The 13,032-nt window shown below is 31.1% G+C and overlaps 1 protein-coding gene across 1 annotated transcript; it reads left to right on the top strand.

Moving 5' to 3' along the window:
- The first annotated feature begins 12,320 nt into the window (after positions 1-12,320).
- Positions 12,321-13,032, top strand: LOC148570581 (uncharacterized). The gene is made up of 4 exons (XM_088508359.1): positions 12,321-12,437; positions 12,539-12,629; positions 12,710-12,805; positions 12,887-13,032. The coding sequence occupies exons 1-4, from the start codon at positions 12,321-12,323 to the stop codon at positions 13,030-13,032; spliced, it is 450 nt and encodes a 149-aa protein (XP_088364485.1).

Genomic DNA, 13,032 nt, shown 5'->3' with positions numbered 1-13,032 from the left:
CTTCCTGGCAACACAACGGTGGCGATAGTGGCAGTGACGCCCACCGCGCCGCCTCCCTCTTATTCCTCTTCCCCTTTCTCTTTCCTTTCTCACTTTTCTTTCTTTCTTTCATCATGCCGTGAGAGTGTGTATATGAGAAGAGGATGGCGGTAGGTGAGTGGCGGTGAGAGAGTGGCTAGGTTAGGGTTTTTTGTGTGTGTGTGTGTGTGTTTTGAAATTAGGGTTAGGGTTAGGGTTAGGGTAGTTTAGATTATTTTAATAAAATTAGGGGTAATTGAGTAATTGAAAACCAATTTTAATCCGACACTAATATTTACAAAAATACTAATTATCAAATTACGATTTATTTTCAATAATTAGAAATAATCAAATTAACTTCCTTTAAAATCATAAAATAAAGCTCAAAATCTAAATATTCAAAATTAAACATATAAAATTTTCATTACGTTTCAATCACCAAAACTTTAAATCAATAATAAGAATATATCTAATTAATATAAAAATCTCTAAAAACATAATCTTGAATAAATATAATAAATTGTAAAATAACTTACTATTAAATTTTTGAAAGCCACGGTCTTACACCTTACACAAAAATTAGTCAAACAAAACCCATTTCCGTTCAATTAAATACCCAAAACATATTTTTAACTTCATTTCTTTATTTCAAGAAATTTCTAAAAATCTTAAAAATCATTTCGTTTCTCCAAATCAAATTGGAATACTTTAACTTTTCTAAAATGTCACAAAATATAATTTTGTATTCAAATTCAATTACTTTCAAATCCACTAAAAACTTCTCGAAATCAGCTTCACTTCTTTTTAAGTTTAAAGGAAAGATATTCCCCAAAAGATTCGAATCATTTTTAAAACTTGTTTAATTACTATTTTTTTACCCCCAAACTTGTATAAAAATACATTTTCATCCTCAGAATAAAATTAGTGTTAGTGGCATAACTTCTTCTCAAAAACTAAAACTTTACTTGTGATTTTTCAAAATATCTGCTTGATTTTTAATCCATTCTTGAGCTTTACGATTATCGATATTTCACAGCTTTTAATTTAATCCTTTAACCAACAAACCACATCAAATTTATCAATATTTCAAACATAAAAACCCCCAAAAACACCCACAATAGATCCGTTTTAGTAGCTTCATCAAAACCAAACATAAAGCACTAAATCAAGAATATTTCATCGAAATTCAAACACAAAATCATTCAATTTCAAGCCACAATCACCCAATCAACAATCACACATGAAGAACAGATTTAATTATTACAAAATTACCGAATCCTACCTTTGTTTGACATCCACAAAACTGAAACACCAAGAAAGCTTTCTGAACAAGAAATCGAAGAAGAAAACGTCAAAATCGATTACTCCACCAACATCACCTTCGGTCGAACCATGCGTGAGAGGGCAGCGACTTCACCATTGATTTCTCCTGAATAAAAGTAATGCCGACGCAAAGAGGAGAAAGATATGAACACCTTAATCGATTTAGATTTTTTATTGGAGCTACGAATCTCAAGAAATCGAATGCTGAAACTTTTAGGGTTTCACAGTTTCTCCATTCTCTCTCTCGGTTGTTTCTGTCTTTTTTTTTCTTAATGGTTCGGTTATGATGATGATTAGTGATGATGAGGATGATTTTGAATGATTTTGTGACACATAGGGGGTTGGGTGTCAAGCATATAAGTTGTTGAGTCAGTGATTCAAATTATAAATATGTTAAACGGATAACTATGAAAGCTGGATATATTAAAACACAAGTAATAATATATATGGAGATAAATATATATGAGTTACTAATATAAATAACATTAGTAACATAATAATTATAAGAATAAAAGATATATGATGAAACATTAGCAAAACTAATTTCATCGAAGAGTACTGATATTTACTCAAACCGACAGATTTTGAACTCGATAATAATATTATTAAACAAATCCTTATATTAATTAAAGTGGGTAATAATAATAATAATAATAATAATAATAATAATAATAATAATAATAATAATAATAATAATAATAATAATAATAATAATAATAATAATAATAATAATAATTTTATTTTTTCTCGAAAAATCTCATTATAATAAAAATTATATAAAAATCCTAATTAATTTAAACTCTAGTTATCATAAAATCAATTTTATAAAATATCTTATTATAGCAAAATTACATAATAGTCTTAATTAATCCAAACTCAAATGATAATAATAATAATTATAAAAATTAATTTAATTTTTTCTATTAAAATGGTTTCTAATAAATAGCTCAAACTAATAGAATAAATCATAATTAATTTAAACTTCAATAATCTTAAAATTAATGTAATTACTTTTTAATAAAATAGTTTTTAAAAATATAAAATTCAAACTTAATAATATAAAGCATAATTTATTCATATATAGATTTTAAAAAATACGAGATGTTACACATGTCATAGAGGGGTTTATTTAGATACTGACTTTTTTATTGGATATATCCACTGATAATGTATTAAGTCACCAAAATTTACTTCATCAACGAAATGCATGATAAGCTGAATAATGATTGTGAAGAAGGATGGAGAAAAAATCATTTCCATATGACATAGGGTCTGAAGACATAATTTTGGAGGTAGGCAATTACAGTGGATATTGGGGTAGGCAATGCATTATTGGTAGTAATTATTCTATTAGAAAGTGATAGTTATGACTTTTTAACCCAAATAACTTACGCTGTCACAAGTCAACACAACAAGCAATAATATTGCTGGAGTAACCATCTAAAAAGACAACATTTTGTAGAGTCTTTAGAAATACATCCTTTTATGAATTTGACATTGTAAATATGGCAGAAGGATATTTACCACCTTCGGATAGTCATAAGTCAGGCCTTATTATGCCCATACATTATAAGTCTTTTCGCGCTTTATTATTGTCTTTGGACTTTCCACTATCATTGAATATAGTGAACACTACATTATCACAAATAGTTTTCTCTATATATGCATCATATCGAGGTTATGATGCAGAATATTATCTTTCCAATATGGAAGGTCAAAGAATACACTATTCTTTGTCCAAAGTGAGTCATCCTAGTTGGCATCTTGACTATTGCGTCTTTTTTCTCTGTCACATTTGATATCTTCTCAAATGAGACATGCACATTAGATTGTTTCCTCAAGATATCTATTCCTAAAAACTTCTTTGGTAGATCACTATTTTCTACTTGCCTAGAAAATCTTAACTGGTGTTGTCTAAATTTATGGCCCTGGCTTAGAAAACGACGATGATCCATGAAATATCATTTTTGATTGAATGTGATGCATTGAGCCTTAGCATCCAAGTTACACATATGACATGCTAACCCACTGTGAATATTCTACCTAGATAAGTTTGCCAATCCTAAAAAATTACTAATAGTTCACATTAATGTCATTCCATAATTACTTCAAATCATCAGTCATAGGCTGCAAGTAAACATCTATGTTATTACCTGAAATTTTGAACCCAGGAATAATCATAGATAAAATTAAAAAAAAAATTTATTTCATGCAAAGACAGGGAAAAAAATTATACGGAAAAAGAATTACAGGCCAAACAAAATGCTTTGTGATCATGTTTCCAAAAGGATTAAATTCGTCACTTGCTAAGGCTAGGCGAATATTGTGCAAATCCTTAGAAAAATTGGTATACTTCACATAAAAAATTTTCCATGCTTCAGCGTCCCTTGGATGCTTTAACAGATCATTCTTGTTACAACCCTCTTTGTGCCATAACATGTTAATTGATCTTTTGCTACACATGAATAACCATGCAGTCGTAGTATGAGGGGAAAGTAATGAATAGTCTTTGCTAGTAGTGATTTTCATTTCTCCTAATAGGTATTTTGAGCTTAAGAATAGAACCCTTCTGCGTCTTTTGCTTACATCTTAATGCCTCACATCGTTTACACTTGGTCAAGTCTTTTTCATTAACCCAGTATTGCATGCAATCATTTGGACATGCATCAATTTTTTTGTCAATACCCATTTTTCTAATAGTCTTTTTGGCTTCATATAATATCGGTAGAAGTGTTACATGATCAAATGCATCCCGCAATAAATCTAGAATCATTGATGTTGCCTTGTCACTCATACCACACATATACATAATATGGTAAAGCTTCACTAAAAAAGATAGCTTTGAACATTTCGAGCATCTAAGACATAATTCCTACTCTCCATTTGCAAGTAGATTATTAAAATCTCCTGCCTCGCAACTTGGGCCTTCATATAAATATGGCAACTTCTCTTCATCATTTTCAACATGTTCACCCATTATCGTGTACTCGCTTCCATATTGCATTGTGAAATTGAATGCCTCACTAACTATTTGTGACATTGGATTTACTTGGGATATAGGATTTGCAAATGTAACTAGAGCTCTCTTTACCTGGTTTCTCACTATGATGCAATCAAACCGTATATCCAAGGAGAAAGGGTCTTATTAATAGGTGGTCCTAAGCATCTTCTCTTGTTTGCATAAATTAAAATTCACATTGAGGATATTGACACTTTATCATGCCATCTGATACTGCATTAGTAAATGTAAAGTCTAAAAAATTGTTAAATCCTTATCTATATTCTACACTACTTTATGGCTTTAAAATTTAACTTTTATCCACATCTGATATAATATAAAAACACAGCAAACTAATTAACAATTATATGCAAATGAAAAGAAAAACTTGTTATTATATATATAATAAAAGGAAATTATATGTATAATGTTTTGGAAAATAATTTGAAATTATTATTAGTTAAAATATTTTTTGTGTACTCTATAGAGTATTGTAGTTAATTTTTATTATAATCTTAAGTATTTATTATTTTAGTGAATTTTATGATTATTATTTATTATAAAACAAATATAAGAGTCAAATTATTCCAATAGTTATATACATAAAGAGAGAATAAATTTTTTTATATATTAAAATTATTTGGACTTGATATTAGTTAAAAAAATTTGTGTATATTCTATAGAGTATTATTTGTGTGAATTTTATTATTATTATTTATTATAAAACAAATATAAAAGTCAAAGCATTCCATTATTTATATACATTAAGAGAGAACAAATATGTATCTAAAATACTAATAAGACATTTTATGTAAAGTGCTTTGACAAATAATTTGAAAGTTTTCTTTACATATTTAAATTATTTGAGATACTTTAGATTTTTTATTTTTCTTTTGCATAGTGATAATCACACAAAGGTTTCTTTTCTCTTTCTTAGAGGATAGCATAAGAAAAAGGATGAGTCTGAACATCGAGAAGGCTATAGCACTTCCTCTTAGTTGAAAGATTGCACTTCAATTTAACAAAGAGTTGCTGTAACCAATTCACATTTTTGAAAATATAAATATAAATAAGATATAATTTATTTTATAAATTGGAGTTCTTTATTTTTAGACATTATTTTATTATAATTGAATTAATTTTATAATTATTTGAATTCAATCAAATTCATATTCTTGTATATATTTTTGTTATGATAAAATATTTTACATAATTAAAACTATAAATCTAGTAATTTATAAGTAATGAAAGTTATATGTATATTTTAATTTGAGTAATTGATATTTTTAATTTAAAAATAGAGTTTAGTTAATAGTATTATTATCGAGCTCAATATCCGCCGATATAAATAAATATTGGTACTTTTCTATAAACTTAACATTACTTCATCGTATATCTTTTATCATTATATTGCTAATGTCATTTATATTAGTAACTCATGTATATTATTACTTATGTTTTAATATATCCAGTTTTTATAATTATCTATTTAGAATATTTATAACTTAAACTGCTGACTCAGCAACTTATTAAACTGACACCCAGGGACGGATCTATTCTTGCGGGTGTGGGGACAAGCGCCCCACTACAATTTAGAATTTTATTAAGTAGTATATAATAATAATATTTATTTACCCCCATTAAATTATTAAATTTGACTCCATAATAATTTTTTATTCAACTTTCAACACTTAATAGTCAATTTGAGTATTTCATACTAGATGTCCATTATAATGATCAATTTTTAAATTTAAATAAGATTGGTGTTCTTTCTTAAAAATCGACTCGAAAGAATTATTTATCCATTTGTGTTTCTTCTTTTGAAATTAGCTTTAGTTTTTTATAACTACACTAATTGAATGAACTTTTTTAACTATGAATATCATTAAGAGCTAATTGTATGAAAATTGAGTTTTAAATGATTGTTCAATGACATATACAAAAAAAAGAGACATTTTGATTATATTGTCAAGGTTTTAAAATACGAAATATAAAAAATTAAATTTTAAATTATAAGTTATTATTTAAATTATTATTTTAGTATTTTAATTTGTAATTAGATATTTTGAAACCTAATCATATTTTACAATCACAAAATATAATTATAACAACAATTATGCTACGTATACATAAAATAATCACTTGTACAAAATAAATCTTAAAATATAAATTTTGAAATATAAAATACACATTAAAAATAAGTTAAATAATATATATATTTATACACAAATTTATAGTAGATAATTTGATACTTAATTTTTTATGTAAACTTAATATTATTATTATAAAAATTATTATCATGTTATATATATTTCGTCCTCACTATCAAAATTTTTTGAATCCGTCACTGCTGACACCTCAATTAGCATTATTCTTAATCATAATCTAATATTATTTTCTTACTCCCATTTATTTCCCTTGGCCGAATGCCCTAAGGAAAAGAAAGAACCGAAGCTAAAGAAATAAAAGAAGATGGCCTATATGTATACATACGTACATATATAACTGTGGACATGCACCTAATCATTTCCCATCATATTAATCATCACCATCTAATATCATCATCATATCTCTTGTTTCCTTCTCAAGTGACCGAACCAATATAAAGAAATAAAAGAAAGAAAGCCAAACGTGGTTAATATATATAAAGATAACGTGACACATATCCTTACCTCATTAATCACCACTAATCATCGTTCTTATTTCATTTTGTTCCTTTTCTTCACCGAACCAAAAGAAAAAAACTAAGAGAAAGAAGTGACTGAGAGAGAAAGAGAAAAACAGTAAAACCTCCAACCTTCTGGCTTCGATTTTTTGTAATCTGTAACTCAAATAAAAAATTTAATTCGATTAAAATATTTATATCTTTCTTCTCTACGTGTTGGTGGTAGAATTTGACGATGATGTAACTCCCCTTTTCTTTGAAGTTTGGCCCTTTGATGTTCTTAGCGGAGGAATCGATTTCTGACGTTTTTTCTTTGGCAATTCGGTCAAAAAGTTTTTCCGAAGTTTCGAGTATTTTGATTTCATACGGAGGTAGGGCTTTGGTAAAATCTTAGATTAAATTTGTGTTGGATAAGTGAATCGTTGTTGTGATTGATTATTGTTAAAGTTTGATTGATTTTATATTAAATTTTGTTGATATATTGTTATATGTGATTAAACTTGTGATTCGGTCATGTTGGTGCTGTCCAAATATGGTTGATTCGAGGCTGTTATTGTGTTAATTTTGAATAAAATTAGTGAGATTTGATGGCCAAAAAATTAAATTAAAAACTGTGAAGAATCGGTAACCGTAAAACTCATAAACGGAGTAATTTAAATGTATATTTTGAAATAAAAATAAAAAGGGTTCAGTTCTTTGTGAAGAAAAGAAAACAGCCATAAAGAATTATTTTTTGAGGGATATAAATGTATTTTTATGAAAAGATTGAGTTTAATATTATAATTATATAAGTTTTTCGGGTATGTTGGGTAATAAATAAAATTTATGGGTAAGACGAGTATTTTATAAAAGTTCAGGTTATTTATATAAATATGAAACAAGGAATGAAGATTTAGATATAATTCTATAAAATATTGAGAAGTTTGTGGTTCAGAAAGTAATTAATAAAAGTTTGAAAATAATGTTTTATAAAATAAGTTTTAAGAGTATTATAAATATTATTTTAAATATTTGTTTAAAATTATGCATTTACATTAGAGTAAATTATTATTATAATTATTATTTATCAAAATATTATTTTATAAGAATATTATTGTATGTATTATGAAAAATAAAACAGAGAGTGGTAAACAGACAAATTTTTCTAAAAGCTTTAGAAAGATAAATCTAAGCTAAGGATCCCTCTCTTCATAAAATATTTAAGAAAAGATGAGGAAAGAGTGTGAAGATAGTTTGTGATGTTGAAAGTAAATAATTAAAAGAATGATGAGAAAGAAAAGAAAAGAAAAGAAAAGAATTAAAGAACCTCTGCCACATGCAGGAGAGCAGAGAACAGAAAAGAAAAGAATATATTAGTTAAAGGAATCTCTGCCACATTAGAGCAGAGAGTAAAGACTAAAAAAATCTAACAAACCTCTACCACAAGAGAGCAGAGCACAGGAAAGAAAAAAATGTATTAACTATAGGGATATCTGTCACAAGAGAGCAGATCTCTACCACAAGAAAGCAGAGTGCAAAGATAAAAAGACTTTAAAAGACTGTCTGCCACATGAGAGCAGATGCAACATTGTTTGGGCCGTAGGTCCAAATATATAGTGGAAACACCCACACACTGTGAACTGTTTTTCAGATGTAAGCATATTATAACATGTTTAAAAGTCACACTGTATGCGACCTGGCCGTAAGACTTATATGCACACTATATGCATCTGGAAAGCCATATCCGAGACTTGTACCCGAGTAATGTCAGGAGCGGGTAGGCTGGCACATGAGCTCATGGCCTGCATAGGATAGACATGCATCATACTTATTTGTGCATACTTTTCTATGATATGTGTTTCTATGATTGTGTGTCTGTGTGCTTGTTGACTTGTGATTTTCTCTATATCTCTGGTTTTTTAAAGTTGTTTGTATTATGAGGTTTGTTGCTATTGGCCATCTGTTGAAGATTGTAAGTATTCTGCTGTAGAATTCCTATGTAACAAATAATAAAATAAACATAACTATACACCCCGACCCTATTAAGAACTCCTCAGTTCTTACCCCCTATTTTCACCCCTTTCAGTTACAGGTACGAAGGTTCAGTGTGAAGCTACAGGAGCATAGAAGATTATGTTTACGAGTTAAGTTGTTAGATTTTATTTTTCCTTCGTCATTTATTGTTTTGGTTTTTAGAGGGGTAGGACTTGTATTTAAGGATCTTTAAATAAGTCTATGTATATAATGCTACGTAGATATATATATATATTTATGTAATTAAATGGTTTAAAGTACCGACCCTTCATTTTCTTGGTTAAAACTTCAGTTCGTATTCGTGAAGGCTCAATATTAAATAAAGATAGTATAAAATAAAAAGGTTTGGATGTAAGTAACGCTTGGACTTTTAGTACGATGATGAGGTGCTAAAAGTTAGGATGTTACAGTTGTAACCAATTAATCAGGCGACTGGCTTATTATTATGTGGATTTTTTGGGAGTTTGTGTAAACCCCACAAAATTAATAAATAATTATCCAATAAATTAATTATTATTTAAAGAAATTAGAAAAATCAATTTTTATAATTTAGAGAAGTAAAAATATTAAAAATACGAATTTTGACACTAATTTTAAAGATTTTGGCCCAAAACTGGGCCAACGATCTGAACCGGTTGAACCGGACCTAAACCAGGCCCAAGGCCCAACCCATAAACCACTAAAAACGAGCTTTCTTCCTTTTTCTTCTATGAGATACGCTGAGAAGAGAGATTAACATAAAGGAAAAAAGAATCCTAACGTCTCCAAAATTCAATCGTTCGGAACTTAAAATTCGGAGCTTCAATTGACGAGCCGTCAGTGGCCACGTGTTCGTCTCGAAATTCTCTTCAATTCTATCGGAAAAAAGTGGTAAGAAATTTGCATTTCTTGTCCAGTTCTTCCTCTTCTCAATTTCCTGGGTTTTGAGTTTGGGTATTGAGGAATTGAATGATTTTGATAGTTTAGGTAAACTCTAGCAGCAGATAATCACTAGGTTTTATCCAATTGATCCATGGGTAAGGTAAGAAACTGTTAAACCCTTGTGAATCATTGAATTAGTGAAGCCTATGATGATTATAGTGATATTGTGTGAATTAGATTGTGTTCTTGTTGATTTAGAGTTCAATTGGACTGTTTGAAACGAAATCCGGGTGATTAAGTTTGAAGAATTAATGTTTAGAAGCCTAGAGCTAGTGAAAGGAGAGGTTTTTGAGGAGTTCCGAGCTTAGGGAGGAATCGGCCAAGGTATGGTTTTGGTTTCTCGTAGTTAATGTTTAATGTCATGTGAAAACTTAGGCTAGAAGACCTTAAGATAGGAATGAACTGAATGAATTATTGATGGATTGTGTATATGGTATATGATGTGTGATTCAATTTTGTAAACAGTTTTATTATTGGAGTTAGTTGGTTTTTTTTGGAAAAGATTTAACATTGGAATTAGCTTGATTTTGAAATAATTTGATACTGGAAATGATTTGAATGACCGAGAGGTGTTTGGTTCGGTAGTTGTGACCTTTTAGGGGTGGCAAAAGTCCGAGTTTTAGAGGCGATGCTACCGAAGTTTTTATGAAAATTGGAGGCTTCGTTTGAAGTGGTTATTTAGAAAGATTTGGGTTTAAGGATTGTATGATTTGATTTTTGAGTTTGATTTATTTACAAAAGGATGAATTAAGTTTTGAGTATGAATTTTTTTTATGAATGATGATGACATTAAGATTAATTGTTGACCCTCTGTCGCAAGATGTGACCAGATACTTTAGCTCCCCGGGTTCCCCCATGGGCATGCATATATTTATGGATTTTGAATATATTATTGAGCTTGGAGTTTGACTCCATGAAATATTATATTTGAGCTTGAAGTTTGACTCTATGAATCTTATTTTTTAGCTTGTGGATGCGCGCACAGAGGGATTGTCCAATGGTTAACTACCAGGACATGTCGGGTTGACTATATAACCGACAGATGAGATTCATCAGCCATAGGACAGGCATATATCATGTGCATTTGTATGTTTCGCTTGAGTATGCATTGTTTTGATTTGCTTAATTGCTTAACTCTGCTTATCTGCTACTTGTTCTACTTGTTGTAATTGCACCTCTATTTGTGTTTTTCTTACTTGAATTGTATGTGTATGTTTTCTGAGAGACCCCTCTTGGCGGAGGTGTAAGGGAGGTTGTTCCTGGTGATTCGGAGGATTGGAGGAGATAGAAAGTGAAGTGTTATGTTAAAATTAGATTTAGAACTTGAATACTATAGATAACTTACTTGATATCTGGTTTAGTTGGACTTTTAAGCTGTAAGACCCAGAACTTTTGAAAAGTCTTATTATGATCAAGTCTCAAATCATATAGCTATTTATAACCTTAATTTCAGAGATTATTTTATTAAAGATAATTAAGGCAAGTTTTGATTTATTGGATTTGAGATAAGTTATGATTATTATCCAATTTTATAATTATTGGATTATTTCCTATATTTAAAGTATAAAGTTGATAGTTATGAAATAATAAGGATTTTATATGATTTGGATTAGATAAGTAATATTTTAAATATTATTACTGCTATTTTGGAAAATGAAGAAATTAAGTATATTATTTCTAACTTTTAGATTTGGGCATTTTATGGAAAATAATTTGTGAAATTGATGAGCAAATAGTATTTTCTATGTACAAATAGTGTTGGATTTAATTTGGGTTTCAATTACTATATTATTCCCACTTTTATGTGAAATTACCATAATACCCTTAACCCTAATTTTTAAAATGAGGAAACCCTAACCCGGTAACCCATTACCCGACCCGGTTCTCTCTCAACCCCACTCAATCCCCCCAAACCCAGCCGCAACACAACAACAATAGCTGAAAAAGAAATGGAACGAAGAAAGAAAGGGTTAGGAGGAAAAACGGGAAGAGGGAGAAGGGAAGAGGAAGGAAGGCGCCGGCGGGCAGCACTGCCGCCGCGCCGTCGTGTTACCGCCGAAGGAGAGGAAGCCGCGGACCATGGTCACGGGTGGAAGAGAGAGCGTGAGCCTGGGCACGCGAGACGGAGCCGCCACTGCTGGGTCACCGTCCATCCTCGTCCCACCGCGTCTCGCGATCACCGCCGCCGCGCCGGTCACCCTTCGAGCTCGCCATCAAAGACGTCGCGTCTCTGTCACGCGAGGGGAGTGTGACCCACCGCGCGGAGCTGCGCTGCCGTGCATCTCCACTGTCGTCACTGACTGACCAGCCCGTCGCGTCGCCACCGTCAAATTCGTCCCTTGCCGCCGCCGTTGAAGCTGCGAACAGAGAAGAGGGAAAGGGATGAGTCGCGCGGAAGCTACCTGCGTCACCACTGGAGGGGAGATCCGCGCTGTTGCTGCGGTTTATGCCGCCGGAATTGCTCTGCCGCCACCAGAATTTCTGGTCGCTGCCGTTTTGGTGAGCTTGCCCTATTTCTGGTTCCTCCTAGTTCTGCCAATTCAATATTACTCTGAAACTGTCATTGAAACTGTTGTATTTAATGAAGTGGCTGTCATAAGTTACGTTGTCACTGCCGGAGAAGCTGTTGTGGTCGCCGGAACCATCACCGCAGCTTCTGCAGTTTGATTCAGTCTTTAATCCTTTCTCACGGTAAGCATTTTCATTCCGGAGCTCTTGAAAATCAATATGCTGTAATGTTTGTCCAGAGATTCTGAGGTTTTGTATCATAGGGTCAAGCTCCGGTAATTGCGGGTCACGATTAAAGCTGCCACCGAACCGATTCGTAGACCGCCGCTGTTCGGTTCAGCCGTTCTTTATTCGTTCTGGTAAGCATGTTCGATTTTCGAAAGCCCTGCGTTGGTGTTATGTTCCGTGTAGTAAAGTGATTGCGATGTTAATGGTTTTAGGAGGTAGAATTCGGTTTGTTTATGCCGCTTGTAGCTGTTTCTGCTTTCGAGAGGGAGCAAGCAGGGCCGAGGTTCTAATTGTCGGTGATTTCAGGCTGAGCAAAAAGGAATCAGTTAACAAGTTTGGGTTATGGCTTGCGTTTTGA

This window comes from Arachis ipaensis, chromosome B3, assembly GCF_059453495.1.
Source record: "Arachis ipaensis isolate K30076 ecotype BB chromosome B3, ASM5945349v1, whole genome shotgun sequence".
Lineage (NCBI taxonomy): Eukaryota > Viridiplantae > Streptophyta > Magnoliopsida > Fabales > Fabaceae > Arachis > Arachis ipaensis.
This window is presented reverse-complemented; position numbering and strand designations above follow the sequence as displayed.